Here is a 12,651-nt window from a genome sequence, read left to right as displayed (position 1 = left end):
AGTTTCTGTTTCCGCTTTGAATTCCTAGGAGTAAGATATACCATCGGATATTTGTATCAGTTGGACGAAAGGGATCCTGAGTTGTATATGATGAGATGTCGCAAGAAAGAAAGGAGTGATGGTTGAAGATGGTTGAGACGGCTAAACCGCGATTTTCCTTCATGGTTTTGGAGTTTACTCTAAAAATGTTCAATATACCACCGTAGGTCCTTGTGCCCACTGAAATAAGTCTATTTCTCAAATATAGATCCGTGTTACGTCCCCTAGTAGCCATCTCAATATTGTTGTAGGGTGACATACATTAAGGACTAGAAATGCACTGGTGTTAGTATTTAGAAGATGAGAATGTTTGTAGGGACAGAAAATTCTTCATAGCATCAATAGGGTGCTTTCACCTGATGTTGAGTCCGCCCCTTCCATTGACTCTAACCAGGGATTGTCTTCTCTTTTGTCGGGGTTCAATAGAGCTTGACTCATGACACCTGTCATTTCCCAACGGGCCTACTATGATCAAAGTGTAAGTATACTGGACCGAAAATTCCGCATACGTACATTGTCACCAGCGTGTAAGAAGCGCAATGGGACGGTGGTGAGTCGCAAAAAAGATCAGTCAGTGTTTGAGAAAGACCACCATGAAATAGTACAACACGGCTGATGTTCACGTAAAACAATCATTAATCCTTCATTTACCAAATAATAGAGTGACGGATACTGATTGCAAATATGCAATAAGATCAATTAAATAGTTTGTAAGAATGGTAGAGATTTAACTAAAACCAAACAACAAACGAAGATGTGATACTACATAGAATATAAACGATACTTTCTAAACTACAGGGTCCTAAAATAAATATATTTATAATATACGCATACATACTCATACACAAACTAACATATATGTACGTTAATATAAATATTTCATAATTTCATAAATTCTCAAAGGATGTTAACGTGATTATTACTTAATGCCATTTTACGACATCAATGTTGAATTGGAAGATTGAAAGACGAAAAAGTATGATGATAATGAGACAAACATAATAAAAAGTATTAAAGTATTGACGAGAAACCAAGGACAGTGGAATGAAAAAGAGTGTAAAAGTAGTTATATATGTATGTACATAGTTTAGTCTTTATAAAAAGTTTGCAAAGTTTTACATATACATACATATGTATGTTTCTGCTTTCTAAAACTCTCAACCATAACTATATTTCTGTGCGACAAATAGTTAGTCAACATAACATTATTAGAATTTGCCAGCCACAATAAAGTAATAACAAGAAAGTAACAACTAAGGAAAAAAATAGAAAATCACAAAAGTAAATACCATACAAATACAAATATCATAGTTAGAGTATAATAAAGACATTACAAGGCTAAATGAAACCCCCTTACAATCGAAAAACCAAAGAAGCTTTTCAAAATAATTGAAGAAAAGTTCATGAAAACATATTGACAAATAACAAACTTACAATTTACAAAACATTTCTACACATTTGCTCATACACATATGTCTAAAAAAAAGTTGTATAAGCCTTCTTCTTCCATTTCTACTTCATTTGATTTTAAAAACTTGTTTTCACGACATTGTTTGACATTCTATGACAATATTTTGATAAAAGTTTTCAACATAATATCCTAGTTAGAATGTAGAAGTATAAGGATGTATTAAACTTTTTGTGTACAAAAGATTCCCAGTAAAAACTTGAAAATGGCTTGTACTTACACAAATACTTACTTTTCATTGACTACTTCATACCATCAACACTATTTTTAGTCAGTAACATGTATTTTTGTAAGAAAAGCAAGTTGGTATCTTTCTCGAAACAACACAACTTAACTAGTAAAAATTTGTAAATTTACTACTTTTCAATTTAAGTTTTTGCTAGGATGTTTCGTTCTTAAAACATGAAATGAGAAGCCAATAGCATTACCGTCTCGTTTTAATAACTTAAGACCCATTTTTCATACTTTTGTTTCATTATTATTTTCATTTCATTTTGTCATACAACTTGACTACTTCTACAACTTCTTCGTTGACAAGGCGTTACATTGTTTTGGATTTAAGGTTTTATAAATTTTAATTAATGCCTTAATTTGTTAAGAATTATTGTATTATTATGTTTTAATTAAATATACAAGTGGAGACTGCTCATACTAACACATAAATATTTATTATTTTGTGTTTGTTAATTTATAATTTTAATTGTATGAGTTTTATTTAAGAATTTCATATAAATTTCTATTAAAGTAATTAGAAGAATATTTTATAGAAAATTTCTGGAATTTTAATAAAAGTTTTGGATTAACAACAACCAACAAACCTGGAAAGCCAAGCTGGTGGGCTGCAAACAGCCTGACATTCCTATCCTCAAGGGATAGCATGGCGGAAATCTTTCCAAGTGTGGTGAACTCCACATCAGCTGCTTAAGGTTTAGCTGGTATGACAGCTAACACCCCTACCTCGGGCACTGCTGTTCCGGGGTCTTAAGCTAACCAAATTATAGGAGTTCACTTGGATGATATCAGGAAATCACAAGAAACCTAAACTAGCATAAATGCTGAACTGAAGTGTTCAGTTTTAAAAATTTAAAAAATTTATTATTTTTGAATTCAATAAAACACGTATAATTTTGGATTACACCTCAGTCTTCTATTCTTTTAAATCCCTACAAAATACTTATTGTAAATATCCGGAATAGTAATTAAACATTTTTATATTCAACAAAAGCTCTTCCATCAAAGTACAAAATGCCAACAAATTGAACATGAAAAATTAACATTTTCCGGATGAACACGTGTGAAGAATTTCATAAAATTTTACGAAACAAAAAAATTAAACAATGAGATACAATAGTATTATTAAAGGGATTAGCACTTTTAATGATGATGATGATGACGGCAACGATGGCGATATTTATTTTGCTTACTGCCTTGCAGGGATCAGAGAACACAAATACTAATGGAATTTTGACCTTAAGCGGAGTAGTCAGTCACACAGAAACGAAAGTGGAAGTGGCAAAAACATTAACTTGCAATCAACCCCACCCCGACCTAATGCCAATTTCAATTTCTTTTAACATTTCCGTTACATTAATGTAACAAAGAATTTCTTATTTCTTATTACTAGATTAAAAAAAAAACATTCAATGCCGATGATGTTGTTTACTGCAGATGATAAAGTTAAGGAAGATGAGACGTTTTTAGTAAGTATCATCTTGTCTGATGTAAGAGTATTTAATCTGGCGCAGGAAAAATTTAACATTTTGAGCACCTGTTTAATTGCACTAATGAGACATGGTTCACATTAACTGCTACGGCAAGTAACATACGCGTAATGTGCTCCAACCTTTAAGAATGGCAGTAGACATAAGAAATAATTAGCGCAGGAAGTGAAAGAAATAAAATGAAAAAAACCAACAACGAATGAAGCTGTTTAAAGGTAATAAAATGAGTTTTATATTCAGTTTTTATGATTTTATTATACGCCAAAAGAATGTCAGAGATGAGTACACATTAATGTTTTTAAAGTTCCAGACAATTAGGATAATTCCCTTAATGTGTGAGGAAGTGTTTTATGGCCATTTAAAGGACTTGTACTAAAAATGAACAACTAAATATAAAAATTTTTTTTATGATACAGATAATTATTTGTGTGTATATATTAGTCATCCTCCTCCAAGTTTACTCCTTCCCAGAATTGTGGGAAAGCTGTATCATTTACATAACCAAAGGTCCATTTCATTCTAGGATTCATCTTATCACATGGATTTACATAAACCGCCAATTTGTCACCGTCCATGAAAGCTTCCATACAAGAAACTTTTTCTTTTCCATGAACAATCATTTGTTCCTCACGATCGTAGGACCAAAATTGGTTACCACCCGAATTGTGGCAAGACCACATCCATATACTGGCGTTATTAGGACTTTCATGAACATCCAAACATATACTTTGTGATTTTTTACGTATATCTCTCATATAGCTGAGACTCCAAAATTGTGTTTGATGGGGGTGAGTTTTATTTGCGGCACAGTCATACAGACCAATGGCTGCATTACTGGCGCCACCCAAAGAATCAATACAGTATTGCGGAAAAGCCATACTTTGTATAACACCTGAAGCATAATCTGGAGGCAAAACTGGTGGAAAAGTTTTTAAAAGATCAGGAGCTATAACTTCTAAGAACCATTTAAAGGGTTTGCATTGTAATTTGTTGCGTAAAGCAATTTGTTTGGTTAAGTCGCCGGCATCTAAATCATTATAAGTTTCAGGTTCATGATCGTAAACGTATTGGGCGTATTCATCCATCCAGACTTCAGCCAAACGTTTGTGGTTCTAAAAAAAATTAACTCACATTAAGGAATTAATATATAAAATCCAAAATAATTATTAGGAAACTTACCCTTGCTACAAAACTGTAGTTCCTAGGACTAGGTCTTTCCTTCATGGGTCCTCTAAATATATGAGCCACCCTTGAGCAGGGCACATCACACAACAAACCACCACACATCCATATCTTAAAACTCAATTCATATTGTTCGGCACCCCAAATATCCAAACCCTCATCGTAGCCTCCCAATTCCCAGAAAAATTCTCTACTTATGGCAAATAAACCACCCATCATTATAGGGTTACGATATGGTTCTGTGCGATCTCCGGCATCTGAATCCAATACAGGCATTTGTTTATAAATCAAATTCCAATCAAATGCTCCTCTTGATCCCTCCTGATAACCACCATTATAGGCGAACGTGGCATGATCTATACCATCTACTATGGGACAAGTGGATATACGTTTATTTAAGGCAATAGGTTCTAGCAAAGGTGGCAGCCAATTGTAGTTGCATTCTATGTGTGAATCGAAAAATACTAAAACATCTCCTGTAGCTTTGCGAGCTCCAGCCAAACGTGCTCCTATTAAACCAGTTCTCTCTTTGAGTCGTATTATTTTAACTAAATCCTTAAAGTAATTGGCCACATAATCGTCCAGTTGCTGCTTTAAATATACACGATCACTATAGTCATCGACTATGATTATTTCTCGCAGTAGTTCTGGTGGTGTTCGATTCTTTATGCTGTGCAGTGTTCTTAGCAAAACGCTAAAATATTCATTATAAAAGGGTATTACCACACTGGTGCTGGGTAAATAGTTGGAATAAAGCTTTTTGTGACATCTGCAATGGTAAAAAAAAATATATAAAAATCGTGGAAACTTTTTTGATAGATATAATAAAAGTTGCATAACAGTTTCATTTAAAAACTAGTTTTCATGCCCGGAAAACCATATAACTCCACATTGTATCGACCATTTTGGAAGGGGTATTTAATGCAATTATCCTCATAATAACTTTAAATTTGAATGCTTTTTATGTTGCAAGACTGTCTGAATACTATTTTGATGATATAAACTACATCCTGAGAAGTGGTGCATGAACACAAACACATAGGGAAACCATCGGAGAGACTAATATTTCGTCAATCCGAAATCGCAGCTTGGTATATGTAGTATATAATCTGTCTGGTATTCTTAAATTTTCTAAAGACGTTTTCAATCTCTGAGTAAATATAATAATAACCGAATGGGAATCGAAACTAGTCCATTATGACCGAATATTTACAAATTTAAATATTCAAGTTTTGCCGTCAAAAGATCGTAACCAATAAAACATTTTAAACATATCTATTGGCACTACTTTTCTTATCATATTCTATCACTGAGATCTACAACATTTATCACTTTACGAAACAACTATAGATAAGATGTAAACCTTGGTATTTCAAAGCTACTTCTTGGCCTCACTTCATATAAACACATCGGAAATATCTATAATATGCAATAAATACTACACTTACTCATCTCTACGCACATCAGGTACTGAACGATTAACCGATATATAATCGGATAGTAAAGCATTAAAACCATTATCCATAGACATTTCATGTTCCATGGCTTTTTGTGTTTCATCGGTTATATAAGCAGGCATGCCACGTTCACCCAATCCGGTGCGATGATGATCCCTATTAATAGCAGACCAATCGTGCCAATCTCTTTTGGGACCCTTTAATTCGGGCAAACGAAAGGGTACATTAATATCATAAAATTGGGTTAAATCCAGAACACCACGTGGCACTGAGTGTACATTTGCCGGTCTAGCTCTACGTATCACGGTTGCTGCCTCAGCATCTTCTTTAGCTAAACGTTTTTCCACTACTTTAATGGTAATTATCGAGAGGACTACCAGAGTTATGACAAATATTATAATTTTCTTTACTATACGTTTAACATAACGTGTCTTCATGATTTTGATTTTTTTTATTATTAGAGTTTGTGTTGCGAACAAGTTTACTCCCTGATTGACTAAAACTAACTGACTGGTACTGGTATTGATTGTTAGAAATCGAGAAGTAAAGTTTGCATTGAATGATTTGTTAGTTGTATTTCTTTTTTAATTTATTTAAGTATTTTTTCTATTTATTTTTATACATTTTAAATTGTCTATCGATTTGATAAGAATATATCTTTTTGTTTTGTTTTTTTTTTGCTTGCAGCAAACAGCATCATATCAAAATGATGTACATTGTTGATATGATTTGTTTTATCTTTTATATATAGTTTGGTAGTTAAAATACATGAACATTTTACAACTTAGTTGCAATATACATTTAAAACTAAGAATATATTTTTATTTATACTTTATATTTCTTTACTTTTCATACAATTGCTTTAAAGCATTTTTTAAAGCAAAAACATTTTGTTAAATTGATTTTATTCCATTAAAAACCTTTTCTTGGTAGCAAAATGAAGACATTAGAACTATTTAAATATTTATTATGTGAAGTGTTTTAGCTCTTGATCTTAATTGACCAAGTTTTCCTTTAAAATATTTCAATATTCTTTAAGCACTCTACACTGTTAACAAGGGATTATAAAATTCAATGTTCTATTTGTAGGAAAATATATGCTTCGAAAATTAAAGTGTTGTTAACGTAAAATCTTTTTATACAAATTTTAAATTAGTACATCATTAGCCTTTATTATTTACTAAATAAACCGATTACAATCCAAAAAGCATCTCATTTCCAGTCAATAAAATGAATAATGTTGATCTGTGAATACAGCATTAGGGATTTTGAAGTTTGAGTTCTTAACCCCGTATTCATAAAGATATTATTCGCTTATTTTAGGTTTACTCATATTTTCATGCAAAATTCCTACAATAAAACATCAATAACTTTATGAAGCATTTATGAATATGTGCGTTAATATACCTTCAGAAAAGATCTTTGTTTTTACTTGATTCTAGATATCCTGTATCTTTTCGGTCTGTTAATGTCCAACTTAATCTTAGTTCTAAGTCTGTTTTATCGAAAAATCAGTTGATGTAATAAGAGATTATTGAAACTAATCTCTAAATCATACACAGAGAGAAAAATAAATATACAAGCCTGGTACTAAATTGACACCAAATTTTTCAATAACATTCGTTGTCAAGTATATACATACTAACGACAACACTATGCAATGTTAAAAGAAAGTTATTACTCTAGTACTTCAAAGTAATGTAGACGGCAAGTAAACAGTCAGTGAAAAGTAAGTTGCTATGTAAGTACAACCAATTACCGAGTTTTTGCTGGGTACTTGACAACAAATGTTATTAAAAGATTTGGTGTCAATTTGGAACCAGGCGTGTATATATATTTTTCCCTCTGTGTACATACATAGAAGTTTCCGTCTTTCCTAAGTGGTGTGAAACTGCGAGTCAATACCGGTTTAGGGTTATTGAAGTTCAAGTTCTAATTTTATTTTCATTAACTAAAATAAATATTTAAAAATTTGCTGAAAAGATCTATGTCCTTACTTGATTCTAGATGTTATGGATTTTTTTTCGGGTCTGTTAAACTTCCACTTAATTTTAGTTCCAAGTTAGTTTTATCTTTCTTTTTAGGTTCTGTATACCTTCCACTTATGTTCGTAATTTCAACAAATAGATATCTAAAGTGTAAAATAACTAGTAGGTAACTTTACCAAAGGTGTAAGTTGGCATGTATTTCAAATCAGTACCTATGGATTAAAATTACCAAATATTTTTACACCAAAGGTAACTATGCACTGATAGATACCTATTTGTTGAAATTACGGGCATTAATCTTAGTTCCAACTTGGTTTTATCGAAAAATTGGTTGACACAGGGTTTTAAAGTCACTGTGTCTATGGTATTTGTAACTGCCAGCTTTCTCGATGATTTCTAGTGCATACATATGTATATTGAAGTTTCTGTCGTTCCTAAATGGTGTGAAACTACGAGACAATATCGAGGTTTCGTTAACCGATGAGTTTCAGATAATTAGCCTACATAGACCTCCACATCATGAAGGTCTATGAGTCAACAATAAATGTAATTGATTAGGATTGCCCTAGATTCCTTATCAATGTCTTTCTGTTTTATGTTATTTCACTTATTACTTAAGACATGCTATAAACTCCTCTGATTTTATAGTACCAATATAATGGATTGGTTTGGTTTCGCTACTGAACTGAAAAACCTATAAGGTCTTATTGTTTTTAAGTTGGCAAGGAAACCCTTGATTCCTTGATCCAGCGAAAGCCGATTGCTTTCGTTGTTTGGGAAAAGTTTCTGTCTTTATAGTTATTGTTTTCAAAACTAACAACTATTTTAAATAGGAATAAAACTATGGATGTGATCTGTCTGCTAAGAACTCCTAATTGTTAATACCAGTTGGGATATACAATCGTATGAGAAAAAGGCTTTGTCTTCCTAGAGGTTTAAGAATTATAACGTATTATAATTTGTAATGAATGAAAATATTAAAATCTAACTTTTATAACTGTAGTTAGCAATACTGTAACGTAGTATGAGTGCTTGACTTCTGGAACTACGAATGAGGATCACTTACAGTCTCACTTGGTGCAGATTGTTATCGGTCGGTTACATTAAGAAAGATGTTCTTAGTAATGGCATTGTGTCTCTCTTTAACAAGTAATATCGATAACTATGTGATCTTTTATATAATAAATGGTATGTTGCGATTAGTGGTAATACAGCAGTGATATTAGGCTGATCATTGTTCATTTAAGATTAACTACATTTCTCTTGAAATAGTGCAAAAAGGAACTTCTAGATATGATAAAGCATAGTAGCGTGCCATTGTAGTCAGATATTATTCCCTAAAAAAGATGTCCAAGTAAAAGCAAAGAAATAAAGTGACAACTAAAACCACTTAACAATTTTAATATTTTTTAAAACACTTACAGACACACACATAACAACTACAAAAACGGCGCAGAACTAACCCCAAAGAGTACTTGGGCTTTTTGAATTCTAATATTTTCCACAAACTTTTACTATTTCAATTTATCCTTTGTTCCATACAATAAATAAATTTCTAGGTTAAAACAAAAGAGCGAGAATGGGGATAAGCTGTATGCAAAGTTTGTAGCAAACATATTTCTGTCGTAGCACCACTACTGAACGCACACCCCCTCCCCCTCCCGCTTCTTATACTCTGTCATTTTTGTTACTTCAACAGCAAGTTCAGGTGTTTTAACGCTCATTTATGAAATAAACTGTCACAAACAAGTGTTTTTAGTGTAAATTTCGTGTCAGAAATATAAAAACAACTTTTTTTGCTCTCTTCACTTTCCGTTTGCTTTATAATACAATTTTATATCCTTGTTAGATTTAAAGCTTTAAAAACTTTTGTCGGTTTATTTTATGTGCGTTTTGCTGCTGCTGTTTTCTTTTTTCATTTTTGTCATCTTCAAGTTGACAGTAAAAAGTTTCTTTTATCTGTTTTTATGTTGTTGGGGCTTTTTTCTGCTAGATTTATAGAGTCTCTTTCTTGGTGAATTTTTATGAGCTGCGGTTTCTTTTTGGTTTATTTTTCTAGACGTTAATATTCTCTAGTTGGAATGGTAATATGTATTTATATTTTATATTCCCAGCCTATGTTTAACTGAGAGTACGAGTATAATATTTTTTTATAAACGGTGCAAATGTCTTTGGTTGGTGTGTTGTTATTCACACCTGAGACTTTTTTGCAATTTATTTCCCCCCTGTGATGCAAAGTAGGGGATGGTTGCTATAGCATCTGATGTATCAGTGGCATACATTTTATATGTACTTCTTTTTTACTAGTGTGTATATTAAAAATTCAATAATATATTTCATGTTTTAGAATTTGGCTGTGGTTGCCTTCAGTCACCCCTCCCCCTTCCATTCAGTGATGACATCTTTGAATTATGTGTATTTCCGTTACAAAATACATCTTTATTCTGCCGCCTAAATATGTACATATATTTTGTCAAAAATATTATTCAATCCTTTAATCTAGTTGTTAGACATCATATTTTATTGTCAATTTCATGTAGCGTCTTACCTTTGTTAACTCTTAAAAGTTATTTCCGTTTTTTAGCAAAGTACTCGTATTTCCGTTGACTGTAATTTCCGCTAGTCTTTGTTACAATTTTCGATTTGTTAAATAAAATGTTTCTTTATATTAATATCAAGCACATTTGCATGTGACATTTAGATCTCATTAAAGTAAAAGCAGAGGTATAAAACTGAAATATGTTGATTTTAAGATATGTATATGAGAAGTTTAAATATAAAAGACACTTGATTCATCAATTGTTTTAGAAATTGTTCTAACCTCTCATTTTTTTTACAAAAGTCAATGGGTGTATTTGGTTTCCAAAACTTCCTTAGATTAATTATTGAATATACCATAACGAATCCGTTTTGGAATTGACAAGTTCAAAGGAAATTTTTTGGCTTAGGCGACAAGCTGTATTTTTATACCCTACACAACGTTAATAGGAAGGGTTTATTGGGTTTGTACAAAAAGATTCTTCCTATACCTTAAAGTATAACAATCCGTCCGTCAGACTGACTGTGCTTGTAAACCTTGAGCGCAAGGTACAGGTCGCAATTTTTCTTTACGACGAATTTTTGTAATGATCGGGCATAGCACCCATACAAACTCCCCTTCAGAAAATGACTTGAAGGCCAAAAAATTCTTATAAACACTAATAACCAGGGAAACCGAAAATATGCTCTAAAAAAAGTGTTTTAAGCGCTTTAAATATGCCGTAAAAAACTCAAAATATGCTCTTAAAATTTAAAATATATGCTCCAAAAATAAAATTTTTTTATTATTTTGTAACATTGAAAAGCTCAAAAAGACTGAAATTGTAATGAAATAATAAATGTTTAATGTCATATTCTATATCTTCAACATTTTTTTATAAATGTTTCATCTCATAGTTTAAAGAACTAGTATAATAGAATTCCGTTTTACGTTCAGATAACCAATAAATAACATGAAACCATTTGGTCCCCAAAAAAACATATTTCAAACGACAAAGTTTGACACATTTCTTCCAATTGTATTCATAGCTTTTAAACTGACATTTTAATCGGTGTTGTCATTAATTCCAATAATTAGTTTTTTAAACTATAAAAATGTATTGATCTCATGAAATCAAAAGTAATCGGTTTTATGTCCGACTTAAAATATAATAAGAGGTTTCATTTAAACGTTCAAAACTCTCGTAAACTGTGCAACCTGTGCATGTTTCCATCCTCGCAATTGAATTGTATGAAAATTGATTTGCACAACCCTTATAAGTTGGAGTGACTATTTAGACTGGCAAACTTGAGCAAACTCATTGTGCATTTAATACTTAAATCTGTTCACTTATTGTTCACTTTTGAATTTATGGACTTTATATTCACATTTTTAACTTATTTTGTACAATTTTTTGTTAAAATACTTTATTTTTTATTTTTTGATTTCGTTTGACATTGCTGTAAAATGTTTATAAATATTGTAATTGAACAGAATTTGAACAGGGGTTTCATGAAGCAGGTCGAATAAACTTGCCCACTTGCACAAATGGGAAACTTAAGCGTTTAAATAAAATCCCTTAATGCTTTATTGAATAAAAACTATAACATAACGATTTTTTTTTCAAAATTGTAGAATTGGCTAAAAAATTAAAAAAAAAATAAAAAAATATATATACTTATTTTTTTTTAATAAAGTTTTGAAAAGAAAATTAAAAATGTATAAAAACGAAAAAAGCGAAAACATCAAAATATGCACTTAAAGAGTAAAATATGCTCTAAAAACTCGAAAATATGCCTTAAATATGCTAAAAAGTCAAATCATGCAAAATTATACTCTTATGGGTAAAATATGCTCTAACAAATCGATGCCAAAATTCTCAAATTGGTCTGAAACGTGTAAATATCTTATCCATGAGTCCATACGACGCACCACAAAAAACATGCATTTGCATATTTTGGTTTTCCTGCTAATAACACTTTTAAATTCTATATAAATAACTTGAAGTAGCCGTGAATTCCTCTAACTACATTTATGAGGATAGGCCCATATTTCTCTACTCCCCTAAAAAATCTCTTTTTTTTGTCAAAAATAATAAAAAATATTCTGGAATAAAGTTAAAGAACAAATCAAATGCTTATTTTTCGGCTATGTCCGACTATACACTCATACTTTCATTATCTGTTTGTAAACTTCCCTATGACGGTTTTTGTAGCGCCTATAAAGATAGAGAAGAAACTGAAAACACTAAATGGATTATCACAACGGGACCTAAAAT

The 12,651-nt window shown here is 31.4% G+C and overlaps 1 protein-coding gene across 1 annotated transcript; it reads right to left on the bottom strand.

The window, feature by feature from the left end:
* Positions 1-3,469: 3,469 nt before the first annotated feature.
* On the bottom strand, positions 3,470-6,362 carry LOC111679302 (N-acetylgalactosaminyltransferase 4-like). Its single transcript, XM_023440849.2, has 3 exons — positions 5,859-6,362; positions 4,408-5,179; positions 3,470-4,340 (listed from the first exon to the last, which is right to left on the bottom strand). Exons 1-3 carry the CDS (start codon positions 6,302-6,304, stop codon positions 3,666-3,668), a joined length of 1,893 nt encoding a protein of 630 aa, XP_023296617.2. The 5' UTR covers positions 6,305-6,362; the 3' UTR covers positions 3,470-3,665.
* Between the last annotated feature and the right edge of the window lie 6,289 nt (positions 6,363-12,651).

Source organism: Lucilia cuprina, chromosome 3 (assembly GCF_022045245.1).
Source record: "Lucilia cuprina isolate Lc7/37 chromosome 3, ASM2204524v1, whole genome shotgun sequence".
NCBI lineage: Eukaryota > Metazoa > Arthropoda > Insecta > Diptera > Calliphoridae > Lucilia > Lucilia cuprina.
This window is presented reverse-complemented; position numbering and strand designations above follow the sequence as displayed.

Coding starts and splice junctions, on each gene's coding strand:
- LOC111679302 (XM_023440849.2), bottom strand. CDS start 6,304: ATGAAGACACGTTATGTTAAACGTATAGTAAAGAAAATTATAATATTT. Junction 5,180..5,858: donor CCTGATGTGCGTAGAGATGA/GTAAGTGTAGTA, acceptor TTACCATTGCAG/ATGTCACAAAAAGCTTTATT. Junction 4,341..4,407: donor ACTACAGTTTTGTAGCAAGG/GTAAGTTTCCTA, acceptor AATTTTTTTTAG/AACCACAAACGTTTGGCTGA.